Source organism: Ictidomys tridecemlineatus, chromosome 2 (assembly GCF_052094955.1).
Source record: "Ictidomys tridecemlineatus isolate mIctTri1 chromosome 2, mIctTri1.hap1, whole genome shotgun sequence".
Taxonomy (NCBI): domain Eukaryota; kingdom Metazoa; phylum Chordata; class Mammalia; order Rodentia; family Sciuridae; genus Ictidomys; species Ictidomys tridecemlineatus.
Window position 1 is genome coordinate 108,497,010 of NC_135478.1, and position 14,965 is coordinate 108,511,974.

The following is a 14,965-nucleotide window of genomic DNA, read 5'->3' on the forward strand; positions in this document are numbered from 1 at the left end:
TCTGTGTTTTCTGTGTATGTTTTTCTCCATCTCCAGTTGACTCTACTCATGATTCATTTCATGATGTTGTGCAGGTTGTGGCACAGACAGTTCTAGATTTGCACAGAGTACAATTTAATGGGGAATCTTTCTGGCAGAAGCATGTCAGAGACAAGAGGAAGACCTAGTTGATCTCTTTTTGCTCTCCATCAGTGCATGTTCCTCACACCTGAACAGAAAAATCATGGCCAGAAAATATGTATGAGGAGACATGTCTGGATCTGTATTCCACCACAGTACCTGGGATTCACAGGAGCACATCGCAGCCCTGTGGTTACAAATATGAGCACAATTTCTGCGTTGGGACATACTTCCAGTACCACCCTCATGCCAAGCACCTTGACTCACTTCTCCATCACACATGCTGGGCAACAACAGGGGGCACCTATGTCCTCATGGTTGGTGGCTCTTGTACTTCCCTTTGCCATCAGTACAACTTGGCTCCTTCTGATCAGAATACAAAAGGTACATTTGCAGGCAACATCACAATATCTGTAACAGGAGGCCCTAGTGTGTCCACTTACCAAAGAGTCCCTGCTAACTAAGCTGGGCTCCTGGTGACAGTCAAGCCATAATGGAAATAGCAGTGAACCAAAGAGCACATGGGACCTAATTTTCAGCCCAGCTCTTCCTCTCCCTGCTGTGGTCATGTTCTGTCTGATAAAGCTACAACCTGAATTCTAAGACCTAGATCAACTTGACACCATTGTTTTCACTTCTCCTGGACTTTACCTATTGTGACGTGGGGAAGCATATACCAATCTTTAGGGAAAAAAAACTACACATAGTGACACAAAGAACAAAAAATATATTAATTCAAGGGAGACATCCCAGGTCTTGCTAAGTGGCACAGTCATTGGAGCCCTCTCCTTCCTATGAGGAAATCTGAAAAAAATCACAAATATTTTGTGAGGTGGGCCTGAACTTCCCCAGGAGAGACTAGGAGAATTTGCAGAAGTTCTCCACCACAAACTAGAATTTCATTGCATAATCATCACAAATTTTATGCCAATTTTTTGTTGCAAAAAGTGGTATGTGACCATTATGAGAAGATTTTTATGAGATGAAGATGGTGAAGAGGAGGAGGAAGAAAAGGAGGAGGAGCAGGAGAAGGAAAGTAGAGATGGAGGAGGAGGACAAGGATATTAGTGGAGGCATAAGCACACTGATGAGCTGTGGTGCACAGTTATAGCCTTAACCCAATCAATGAATTTATCCCCAATGGGATTAACTGAGTAGTAGTTCCAGTGATAATTGGAAGCAGGCACTGGAGGCTAGAGGAGGGGCATTGGAGGCATGGCTTTGGGATATATATATTTGTATCTGGCAAGTAGAGGTCTCTCTGGGCTTCCTGATCTTCATTGGAGCTGTTTCCCTCTGCCACAGTCTTCCACCATGATGCCTTGCACCAACTCAAACCCTGTGGAATGGAGCCTGCTATCTATGGTTGAGACCTCTAAAACCATGATCCCATAAATAACACCTTCCTCCTCTGCAGTTTTTCTGGTTGGGTCTTTTAATTTCAGCAGTGAGAAAGCTAAATAAATACCCCATCATTCAGAACTATCATCAATCTACTTTCCCTCAAAAGAAGTGTTATCAAACTGGGTGAGCTGGAGCAGGCCTGGAATTCCAATGACTCAGGAGATTGAGGCATAAGGATCACCATATTAAAGCAAGATTCAACAACTGAGTAAGATCCTGTCTCAAAATAAAAAAAAAATGACTGAGAATATGACTCAGTTGTTAAGTTCCCCTGGGCTCATTCCGTAGGTTCATTGCCCCACCACAAACAAAATGTTTTCAATTCACTGCTAGAGATCTTGAGCTAAGGAGCAGAGAATATGAGGAAACTTACCCTTAACAAAAGTCCTGTTGGATGTGAATTCCCAGAAAAAAGAACACATCAATATCAGATGACTAAGGGAGAAAAGCTCTCACTTTTTGCCATGATGTTTTCTTGCATGGAATGAGAAAAAATGGGATGGGTGAACATAGTCACCATTATTGGTGTTCATTGCATTATAAATATTTATTTTATCAATCCCTCATGCTGCAAAAATATATTTGTATCTTGAAATCATCTTTAGGATTACACAATAATAGATTGTAAAACTAAGTGAAATGAACCTGGATTATTTCCCTTTGTTTAACTTCAAAGAATATGAACTCCTAATATAATTCAGAGTAGACATGAATTTTATAAGAAAAATATAAAGCAAGAGTAAAGTGCTCATCTGAACTCTTTTGGTATTAGGTCTAACAAAATATTCCTAAATCCAGGAACAAAGAAAATTAAAGGATGAAATCTGGCTCAAGGCTCTGCACTGTCACCTCATTTTGCTATGATAAAATGGAAGTGGAAGCTTGGTCCTTCCTCCTTGCACTTCCAGCATGTCCAGAACACACCTATGCAGAATATGGAAAAGAAGAAAAGATGCACCTGAAGGTAAAATTCCTGGAGGTTCCAAGAATGAGGCAAGAATGCAACCTTGGCTCTTAGCCTTGGAATTCCCTGAGGAAAGTGGAAATTGGACTGAATGTGGGGTTCCCTATGGCACTAAAGAGTGAAACATTGGCAGGCATTTTGAAATATGAAAACTTCAAATGTTCAAATTTGCTTATCCATAGTAGGAAAGCATTTTCTCATATTATTCAAAAAATATATGCATATGTAATTTAATTATTGGAAAAAGCATAGGAAGATGTTGATGCATGCTGAGTCAAACATCCAAAGCCTGCAAAGTGCAATGGTAGGTATAGAAATGTCATGTGGGAGTGAGCATAAAGATGTCAGGACTTGGAAATTTCATTGATAACACTGGAAATTTTTGGCAACCTGGTGAATGTTGATGACTGTTCTATCTTGTCTGGGGCCTCCACTAGATGATTAAAGAATTCCTGAAAATATAATGAAATATATATATATATATATATATATATATATATATATACATACATACATATATATGTACACACACACATATATATTTATATTCATATATATTGTAAATGTATATTACATGTACATATATTTTACTGTGGACAGTGGTGACAGAGATTGGGAGAGCAGGGTATGAGACTGGGGTTCTCTGATGACCTCATGGGTTTGGAAAGCCTAGTGACTGTGGATGTTCCTATACAAGTTTGCAGGATGCCTAGCTGCTGTGGCAATGTCCTCCATGAGAAGGTTTTGCAGAAGAATCTTATCAGCCTCAACCTTGATCTCAGGGCACATAGTTCCTGGGAAAATAGAGGAAATCTCCTGATAGACAACCGCAATGTTTCACCAGCTCCATTAATTCCAAAGCTGGCCACTTAAGAGTAACTTTAAACAATGGACTTCCTTGAGAGTGACACAAATCTCCTAACATTTCACATTGCAATTGTAAACTACAATTGCAGTAAAGCTACATAAATGTTTCTAGCCCTGTAGTTTATTGAGTACAAAGAAAAATACTTTGCATAGTCTTTAACCTAATAATGGGAGATATATATATATATATATATATATATATATATATATATATATATAACACATATATATACATAATATATGTATACATTATATATGTGTATATATATGTGTGTGTGTGTGTATATATATTTATATATATAAAGATGACTAGTGTAACTCTTTAGATCTCCTTCTCCCTCAGAGAATTGCACTCCACCTGATCCCAGATATTTTATCTTCAAAATGTGCATCTGTGAGTCTTTTATTTCTAGCCCCATCATACCTCACCAGAACCTGTTAGATTGGCTAGACTGGTCATGGCATATTACAACCAATAAAATTCATACTTCCAGTTTTCAATTTTGATCTTTCTCATGTAGCTACATGTGTGTTGTAACTTGATTGCAATACTGAGAAGCTCCACTAAGCTTTGCAATTACAAGGGCAAATAATATACTCTTCAGTATATGGTGTTGGTAAGCAATGAAGTTCATCAGGCTAGGGGTACTAAAAGCATCATTTACTTATATTTTTGATTTATGTGGTTTTTCATGATGGAACTATCATTGCAGACCAAATGTCTGTATATATAATTAGTATTTCATTATAATTGGGGTTCTACTTAGTCATTGGGTTGGTATATAATGTACATTGAAAACCCTGAGGAATGGCGTTCTCACCCACCAAATACCTTTGCATTATTAAAAAATGGATCCCTTTAGTTAGGAGTTCATACTATGCCAGAGAAACTTTGGATACAGGGGTCTATTGACTTGTGATTCTATAAAAGAAGGAGATTCCACTCTCAATCTCTCCTGCTCAGTTTCTTTCATTTGGGTTTAGAAATGAGTGACATTGATGAAAACTTGCACTTACTCTGTCTCACTCCCTTGGCAACATTATTAACATTGTTAGGGATGGACTCCTCAGGACTGATCTACCCACCAGACCCCAACTGTGAAACTATTTTTCCATGTCTTTTACATGTCTCTCCACTAGTCTCAGTGAACTTCCTTCAAGAAAAGGCAAAAAAGAAATCACCCATCCAGGGTCACCCTGACTGAAGCATGGTGAATATGAAATGAATAAAACAATGTCATTGATGACAAACTACACCAAGGCAGGCCTGCACCATGGAGGGATATGGAGGCATTTACAATGAGGATTTCCCTGATAACTGGAGGAATTGTACCTATAGATATGGACTTGACCCTCTCTTAAACAAAATGAAGAGTTGGACAGATACACATCTCCTGAGACCACTTCACACTGAGCAGAGTATGCTGTCACTGTACCAGGAACATAAAATGGAATATATTTTGTTCATTATTTCACCGTGGCACTGGAGAACAGTTGAAAGGGAACGGAATTTCTAGTCCATGTTTCAGGAAGCTAACTATTTAGAGTTTAGAAAGCTTTATCAGAGCAAGAAGGAGCTTTTGTCCTTAGGGGAGGTTTTGGTCTCACTTCTCCTTCAACTTGGCCCACTGTGGTAATTGTAATTGCCTGCATATGAACAGCAGTAGTAATCAGCCTCATCCTCCAGCTGCAGCCCAGAGATGGTCAGAGAGGCTGTGTTGCCAGACTTGGAGCCAGAGAAGCGATCAGGGATCCCTGAGGGCCTACTACTAACACCATAAATCATGAGTTTATGGGTTGTTCCTGGACGATTTTGATACCAGGAGACTTCATTATATTTCCCAATGTCACTGCTGGTTCCAGCACAGGAGATGGTGACTGACTGTCCAGGAGTACCAGAGACAGAGGGAGGCTGAGTCAGAGCAGACTGGGCCCAGAAACCTGAAAAGAGGAGAAAGCTCATGATGTTGAATCAGACCCTGGACAAGGTAAACTTGAGCAGGAGGAGACAAAACCTTAGCCCAGATTTCCCCAAGACCCCCTTTTCTGCAAATGTCACGTAAGTACCCTGATTGAGGAGTGTGAGGACAAGCAGAGTCCAGGCCATGGTGGCGATGCCCCAGAGCACTCCCTCCTGAGACTCCAGCACTGGACCTGGCACCTCCAGACTTATTTATCTGCTTCATTGCCTCAGAGAAATGAAGGAGGTCCTCAATGCAAATCTGCTTCCTGCATCTGCCTCTCCTCAGCCCACTCTGCCCTGTCCTGAACTCTACACTTTTACATCTCTATCCTGAAGAGTTCAGATGAGCAGATATAATCTCCCTGTCTTAGATTTCCTAAGGATCAGAAACATACATTGTCTATTCTTGCTTGGACAGGAAAGAAAGATCTGCTGAAGTCCATCATCTCTTTGAGCACCTAGCTCTTCAGTGTCTCTGCTGAGATCTCACTGTGTCTGTCACCCTCCAGGCCTGGGTCACACCCCACAGTGCCCTCTTCTGGTGATCATTCTCCAAGATCTCTCTACTGTGAGGAAACAAGTCTGTCCACCCAGGAAACACCTGCTATGGTTGTTGTTGGGGGGGGTCTCCCCAGAGGCAGCCGTGTTTCTGCCTGTCCCCTGGGCTATGTGTGGAAGCACATGCAGCATCAAATTCTATCAGTATTTGAATCACTCCCTGGTCACTCACCACATGCCATGTGGATCATCCAGTGGTCACTGGAAAGGAGTCTCATGAAGGAAACTGGGTGCCCCACCAAGGGCCATAGTCCTGACCTGATTCTGCAGTTTCATTCCTGTTTGACCATTTCCAAGTAATGACTAGTTCTTGCTAAGTGACTTAATCTCAGTCTCAGAAGTGAGTACCATGTATCTTTCTTCTTGTGTAGGGGATCTACACGGAGATGAGGGCAAAATTGGAAGGAAAAATGTCGGAAAATGGGTCATTTTTATTTAAACAAGAGCTATTTATTTTAAGTTATTTTATTTTATCTTATTTTATTTTATTTATTGTGGGAATTGAAATTGGTGTTGCTGTTATATTGTATCATAGAAAGGGCTAACTGAGCTGCTGATAGCCTCGGTAGGTTTCTAAGGCTGGCATTAAACTCATGACCCTCCTGCCTCAGTCTCTCAAGCTGCTTGGATTATAGGCATACACCAATTTGCCTAGCCAAATGTTTTATATTTTAATTTATATTTTATATTTTAGTTTATACTATCTGGTACAGTGTGTTATTGTTACTAATGCATAAATTGTTGAATGATTAATTCAAGCTAATGAATTAACTAACTTTGTTTTTTGAAGCAGCTTCATTGAGTTGTAACTCATATATCAACAATTCAATTATTTCATGTGGTCACTCCAATGCCTCTTATTGTGTTCAGAATTGTGCAACAATTTCCACAATTAATTTTAGGGCATTTTCATCACCGAAGAAGGAAAATTCATGACCATTAGTTGTCCTTCCAATTGCTTTCTCCCTCAACATATTCATCTACTCTACCCACCTGTGAAAGAAATCACTTATCCTCTTTTAATTTATGTAATTCTTTCTTTAGAAATTTCAAAATCACTTTTATTTGAGGAGAATATTTAAGTTATATTTTAATCAATTTTGAAATACATAATCTTTTAGTATTAACTATAGTCACCACACTATGCAGTAGACCACTAGAAATTATTTCTTCTGTATGAAAATTTGTCACCTTTTATTAAATCATACTTTAACCTGCTTCCTTCCCCACCTCACCCCTATTGAGGAACCATTTTGCTGTCCACCTCTGTGAGTTCTTGTCCTTCTCTTATAGATTACACATATAATTGAAATCATGGAGTTTTTATCTTTTTGTGCCTAGCCTATTTCACCTAGTATAAACATCTTTTAATTTTACTATAGACTTCATTCTTACCTAAAGATTACATTCAATGTTATGTTTAACTTATGTGTCCAGTCCAAGAAAAGCAATTATTTAGATTATTTTCATGGTTAATTTCCATCCTACCTCATGAATGTGGCATGACCAAGCAGACTTATCTCAAAGATATAAAATAAAAACTACACAAGTGTGACAAAGAGTCCTCATTCATTAAAGTACTTTCTATCATTCTGCATTTTGTATGGCCTATGGTTCAGATTGATTTAATTTCCTAAGTAAAAATATCATTATTGTTTTCAGATTCCATTTAGGATAGAGTAAGCACACACTCTCTTTTCAGACCGAATTCAGCAATTAAACCTCAGACAGCATACATGGAGATCTTTGTGACCACCTAGGAAAGCAAATCACAGAAGGCAGACTGGAGGAGTCAGTAGCACATTAAGAATACCACAGTGGAGTGTTTTCCACTTCTACCCTTCATACTTGGTCTGCTCTCAGGCAGCCTGGGACCTTGCTGAATTCTAGGACATGCCCCACTGTTGGGAGCTGCAAATAAATTGTCCTTTTGTCTGAGCCATTTTTAAGTGAAGGTGTGCACCTCAGAGAACTCTTGGTGTCATCCCATAGATCTGAGGCCTCTCCATTACCTTGGCGACTTCCTACTCAAAGAAATTCTATGATAACAAGGAATTTATTGGTTCAGACAGCCCTATGTTCAAATGCAACTTTCTGGAGGCTGAAAAAAAAAATACCAGGGAGCCCAAAGAGCCTTGAGGCACCAGCTGCCTGAAGGAGGAAGAATTACTGCTCAAGAGATAAATCTCCAATCAGGCCACTTTCCCTAAAGCCTCTCCTTTCTTGTTTATCTTGCAAAAGTTTTCCTCACAATAAATCCCCCTTTGATTTTTTTTTTTTTTTTTGGCTATAAATAACACTCTAGCAGGCTTTTTCTCTTTTTTAGGGAAGGACCCCTCAGTATTGATCAACGCACCAGACCCCTGCTGTGAAACTATTTTGCATATCTTTATCTCTAAATATTATTTCAGACTTTTGATTTCCCAGCAAGTTCACACATTTGTTTTGTTTACTGATCCCTTGCTGTGCAGGACACAGCAACACCCCACTCTTCTGTATCCTGCAGAAGAAAAGGAATTCCTCATGCTCTGACAAACTTGGAATGTCCACACTTTCTTTTTCTTAGGGTTTTTCTTTCTCCATTCTACTTGATCTTGACTTGGGAAATTGTCTGTGTTCACAGTGGTGGCAGCAGAGACTGTGAAAGCTTTCCTTTCTCATTTGAGGAGATGATTTCCCAAGAGAGTGTCACTTTAAAAAAAAATACAAGACAATAGTGGAAGACATTACACTCATTATTACACATATACAGCACATTTTTCATAACTCTGTATATAAAGTATGTTCACGCCAAATTATGCCATTATACCTGTACTCGTTTTTTGCATTACAATTCTTAATACTCATATAAACCAAAATTTTTCATATCATTGTTTGTATATAAGTTGTGTTGACACCTAATTCAAATCTTCATACATGTATTTTGAATAGTGATGACCATCACATTCTACCATTCTTGCTAATCTCCTCCCCCTTCCTTTCCCTCCCAGAGAGTGTCACTCAATTCTAGTACTTCTATTACTCTGTGTCCTCTTACTATTTGGTGACATCATCATAGGAAATGGGCAGAAGACAAAGGGAAGGCCCAAGGACACACACATAGTTCGAAGGTGTGGAAAGGAATGAGCTTGGAAAAATCATGATGCAAATCAGGCTCAATTCTGAGCTACCCTTGCATCGTTCTGATCCCAGAGAGAATATGAAAGAATTAGGACTAGAAAAGTGCTCACTGATACTCAGCTGACCCCTGTAAATCCCACAATAAAGAAAGATCCAAATGCCATGGCTAAGGGTTTCTAAATTGGTATAATATCAAAACCACAACCCAGAGATTGTTGGTTTAGTCTAAATGAATATATAGTCTACTGAAACAAAAATATCAACATAGGATTTTATTTATTTTATTTTTTTACATTAATTATAGATGACATTTTATTTATTTTTTCTGTATTTTGAATAGACATATCATATCATAATATATAATTAGACATATCCTGTATAAAATACAAGAACACTAGGCACATTAAGAACCAGAAACTCTCAACTGATATTAGGACAATGAACAGATATTCTACTGACCAAATTGGACAACCAATATCATAATAAAGACTGTATTGCAAAGATTCTACACCGATCTTTAAAAATGATGATAGAAATAATGTCAAAGTATCTGTCAATGTGTGGAGAGAGACAAAGTTCTATCAAGGAAACAGAAAATAGAGCAAGCCACAAAGGGGCAGTAACACAGATGAGAGGTATGCTAAAAGGGATTAAGAGAAGATTATCTCTGGAGAATCAAAGAGTAGTGATCTTCATGTCAGGGCAAGGAAACCATTCTATCATATAACACAAAGAGGAAAAAAGCATTATTTTTGCTTATTTAATAAAAATTACTTCCAGTTTCTGGTCTGACATGTCAGAAACTTGCAAATTGTCACAACACACTTTTTACTTTTATACCCTGTAGTCTATTCTCCATATGACAACTATAAAGCACTTGATAGCATTATTGGGCTCATGGAGAACCTACAGAAGATTCCCTTGATGTGTCTCTGTGTTCAGACTGAGACCATATTTCTCCCTTGATCCCCTTCCCTGCAGCATCACCTGAACTCATTCCTCCACTCCTCTCTTGTCTCACACCCTCTTCACTCTATGTCCTCTTAGTATTGGTGGGATCCTCTTCACTCTGATCCTCCCTCCATGTCTTTCTCTCTGCTCTTCCAGATCCTGAGATATCCTTGGCCCTTCTTGCCTTAGTTCATCACTCAGACTGACTTCTAAGAATGGAGGGAAACAAACCTGTCCATTGTCTCTTAAGAGTGTAAGGAAGGGAACAAGTTTTGGATATTTGTAAGTTCAGGCAAATGAGATAGAAGTAGTTACTGTATCTCATCTTCTGAAAAATATGCCTAAGTGCATTCACAACTTCACAAAGAATTTGTGATTATATTTTTATGTGTAAATGTACTTAGGGAATCTAATTACTAGAATTCTAGCTAGAAATTGGTTGAAGTCACCATTGAAATCGTGAACTGTTAGAAACCCCTGAGGGGAAAGGAGTATACCCCAAGACATCTCTCCCTTATGGAACAAAAGGATCCTTTCAGGACAAGCCCATCCTACTGAGAGACAGTTCACCTGCAGAACACATCCAGCACAGGGTTTCAGGTTTCTAAAGGAAGAGAGAATCCTGATTAAGAACACAGTCTCCACTTAAATTCTGTGGGACACCTCACTTGACTATGACAATAAATGTCTATGATTTAAAGACAGCATCTTTCCCTTTGTCCTCATTCCCTCAGTAATATCCTCAGATGTTCTCAGTGGTTGTTACTTTACCAGCAGACACAAACAGAGAGATATAGACCTCAGCATGATGGATGCAGGAGGGATTTCAGGCAGGTCTGAACAATATGGGAGTAGGAGGCAGTAAAATGAGGTTTTTCCTGAGAACTACTGGGACTTAACCAAATAGGCATCTTCATATTATTCTGCCCCTACTGTAAGGATGTGAAAAAAGTTGCACATATATGTACAACATCACACAGCAAATATAAAGTTGTTATTGTCCTTACACAATAAATAAGAAATTGTGTTTCCTTTTGCACTTTATGGTAGAACAAAAGTGGAAATGATAGAGTAATGAATTCTCAGGGCCTTGTGCAATAAGCCTTTTCTGTGCAGGACTGAGGAAGCATCTTCAGAGTGAGGAGGAAAATGTGAACTCAGGGCAGGTTTTAGACCCACTTCCCATGAAGTTGGAACACTGTGTAAGGTGCTGCTGCTTGTATATGAGCAGCAGTAATAATCAGCCTCGTCCTCAGACTGAAGTCTAGAAATGGTCAGAGAGGCAGTGTTGCCAGACTTGGAGCCAGAGAAGCAATCAGGTATCCCAGAGGGACGATTAGTGACTCCATAAATCAGGAGTGTGGGGGAATGATTCTGGGAGATTTTGATACCAGGAGACATCATTATATCTCCCAATATCATTGCTGGTTCTAGTACAGGAGATGGTGAGTGTCTTTCCTGCAGACCCAGAGACTAATGGAGGCTGAATCAGAGCAGACTGGGACCAGGATCCTGAAAAGAGAGAAAAACACACTCTAGTATATCAGTGGTGGTCCTAGGTGAGCCACAGCTGGAGAAGACACAACATTAGCCCAGACTCATCAACTCTCAGCATGGGTGACACAAGTCAGATAGTCTCAATCACATCATCTAGAGACAAATGGAGGATAAATATGTATCTTGGTACCAGGAAAAGCCATACCATGTGCCTGTTCTAGTTTCTAGTCATTTGCAGGGATAGCAATGAGCTGTATGAGACCCTGGTCAATTTTATGGCTCTATCTAGGCAAACAAGTTATCCTAATCATGCTGTAGGTTTGCATGAGGGTATTATGGTGTTACCTATGATGGCAGAGGGAACAGATGGCAGTGACTTGCAGTGACACAAACAAAAGTGAGAGGAACAAGATACTCCCATTCAGGGGTGACTCTCACTCTCACATACCCCCTGAATGATGACTGAGGCCCTGGTCTCAACTTAAATTGAGAATTCACTTTCTCAATTTAGACCAAATTACAGGAGAAGAGAGTAAATGTACATTGAAAAGTTACTTTCACAAAATTGGTTGTTTTTTTTTTAAAGCTGATTTCAGTCATATTTTTCTATATTCCTGCAGAGCCTAAGTCATAGTATCCTAGGATGGAAAATGTCTCCCTAGAGCTTTGTATGTGCATGAAACAACAAGAGGGTTTTCCTATTTTGCACACTGAGTTTGGAACACAGATGGATACCCTCTCAGACTTTCTGTCCATGAGAACTTGCTTTCAGAAAGACAAAGCACTGTGAACCTAGTAGGATGGAATACTCAGAATGAGGTAGGCTGATCTACTCTGACAATATCTGGGTTTCTAAAAATTAGTTTGTTCTCTAGAAAGTAAGAAGGAACAGCACATATTGCTCTCAGGTGTGAGCAAGGGGTGCTTTCAGGGAGTTAAACCTGACTGGATCTGTTGAAATCTACTTTCACTTTTTCAAAATATATTTTTAATTAAAAATGATACCATTCTAGATCAGACCCTGCTGCCTGAGAATTTGGCTCCCATTTGGGGATCATGAATGAGGAGCTGCCATCTATCAACACTTAATTTCCACTGAATACTTTGGAAAATCACATCAATAGGATTTTATTCTTGGAAATGTAAGTGGGGGTGGTTGAAATTCATGTGGGAAAGCTATATTGCATTGGGAAGTTGGAGCCTTCCTTTGATTAGAATTTAATTCCCTCAAAGGCACAAAGGTGAAACTTGAAAAAAGCAGTATCATTAGGGATATCAATTAAAAAATAACAAATATTTTCTTTTCATATTTTTCTTCATTTAAAGGTACAGAATAGCTCTTTTATAAAAAGAAAGAATAGATAATACAAAAGATGTGATAGTTTAAAAAATCCTGAAGAAATTTCTCTAAAAATAAAATGGTATTTTCTTGCAAGGAAGGAAGCAAATTTAATTATCACTTCTATCACTTTAAATTTATCACTTAAAATACTCTATTTTAAGTGATATACATATAAACATATGTGAAATAAGTGAGTTAAGTGAGTATATATAAAATAAGTGATATATAAAATAAAATACATATAAAAATACACATATAAAAATAAGTGAGTACATATAAACACAGCCCCCACACAACAAAATTAACAAAAGAAATGGGAAAAATGACATGGCTTTATTAAAAAACCTTAAAGGATCTTCTTTGACATTCTCATATGTGGGCTTGACATGAACACAAAGTTCCTTCCCACATTGCCGAAGTCTGGCTTGGCACAATTCAGGAGCCACTTGTCAAAAGAAACTAACTTTATTTTTAGAACTACAAACGCCAAACAAAACAGCTCCTCAGGGAAAAAACCCTCAGAGCCCAACCAACCGCCACCACCAGCTTTCACACACCTCTCACCCCCACACCAGCCTCTCAACCTCCCACAATCCTCCTGCTCTTGAGGCCGATTGGCTGGGTTGCGTGGGCAGAGCCAAAGAAGTCACCCAATGAGCAGCTCCGTGGAGGAGCCAATCAGCTAGATGTTGCTGGGGCCGCTGTGAGCCAATCATCAGCTGGCAGTCTGAAGGGCAGGGAAACAGCCCAATGAACATCACCGCAGAGGAGCCAATCAGCTAGGTGTTGCTGGGGCCACTGTGAGCCAATCATCAGCTGGCAGTCTGAAGGGCAGGGAAACAGCCCAATGAACATCACCGCAGAGGAGCCAATCAGCTAGATGTTGCTGGGGCCACTGTGAGCCAATCATCAGCCGGTAGCTGAAAGTTTGCTGGCAGCTGGATCATCAGCCGGCAGCTGGAAGTTTGCTGGGGCCCCTTTGGCTGTGGCTCTCAACATCTCCCCCTCTCTGTTTAAACAACAAGCATGTGGCTTAGGGACCGTGCCTGCCTTAGGTTGTCCAATACTACATATGGTCCTTACCCGTCTTCGGATGAGCTGACCTCAGGGCGTCAGCCTCCTGTCTTAGGTTGGTACCATTGTAATTGGATCTTACCTGTCATTGACTACCGGTCCAGTATACAGCCACACCTGTGGAGAGGTCTTTGTACCAGTGGGGGGGGTGAGGTTCTTTGCCTCACCTTTGTTGGCACCCAAATTTTAGCTGAATGATCATGACAAGCAGAAAGGAGGAAGATACACCAAGCCAATTGATGGCTCTTGTCATCAAGAATACGAGCAAAAATACCCCAACACTACCAAAAGTTGATGCACTAACAGATAGTTCACAATCCATACAAGTGAGTTCACAATGCATACAAGTGACACATAGTCTAGGCAAGTTCTGCAAGCAGTTCAGTGATGGCTATTGCAGAAGCTGTAGATTAGTTTTATCTTTGTCTTCACTGGCACTAGGATGAAGCTAGGAATTCTGGCAATAATGGCTAAAGAAAAAATTATGTAACATTCCAGAAGGCACTAAAAGAAAACAATTTTCTTAACAATTTACATTGTCTTCACCGGCACTGTGATGAAGATAGGAATTCTGGCAATAATGGCTAAAGAAAAAATTGTGTAACATTCCAGAAGGCACTAAAAGAAAACAATTTTCTTAACAATTTACATTGTCTTCACCGGCACTGTGATGAAGATAGGAATTCTGGCAATAATGGCTAAAGAAAAAATTGTGTAACATTCCAGAAGGCACTAAAAGAAAACAATTTTCTTAACAATTTACATTATCTTGAAGAGAATTATTAAATATAATGAAAAGGAAAGGTGAAAGTAAACAAACAGATCTGTTAACCTACTTTTTTGTTACATATTAAAACAATTCTTAACAGTTTTAAATTTACCCAATTTAAATTAAACCATTTAAATCACGTGAAATAAAAAAAAATATTTGGATCCATTTTTTCATGAGCGCTCATCATATATGATATATGGACATACGTACATTCAAACATATAACACAAAACACAAGTGTGCACACATAATATAATACATACAACACATAACATAATAATAAAGGCCTTATAACTTTTTACAGGTAAAATCTCTATTGCAATGTTTAAAAACT

At 39.1% G+C, this 14,965-nt stretch overlaps 1 protein-coding gene across 2 annotated transcripts in view; it reads right to left on the reverse strand.

Moving 5' to 3' along the window:
• Nucleotides 1-14,965, reverse strand: part of LOC101969513 (immunoglobulin lambda-1 light chain-like) — an 828,312-nt gene that overhangs the window by 695,550 nt on the left and 117,797 nt on the right. The window contains exons 1-2 of one of the 2 annotated variants that reach the window (XM_078039528.1): nucleotides 5,423-5,496; nucleotides 4,991-5,296 (exon numbers count right to left, since the gene is read on the reverse strand). The exons of the other annotated variant lie outside the window; for it this stretch is intronic. Coding sequence (XP_077895654.1) covers nucleotides 4,991-5,296; nucleotides 5,423-5,462 — 346 coding nt within the window. The 5' untranslated portion in view covers nucleotides 5,463-5,496. Of the gene's footprint in view, nucleotides 1-4,990; nucleotides 5,297-5,422; nucleotides 5,497-14,965 lie in introns of those variants that run through there. 2 annotated transcript variants of the gene reach the window in all.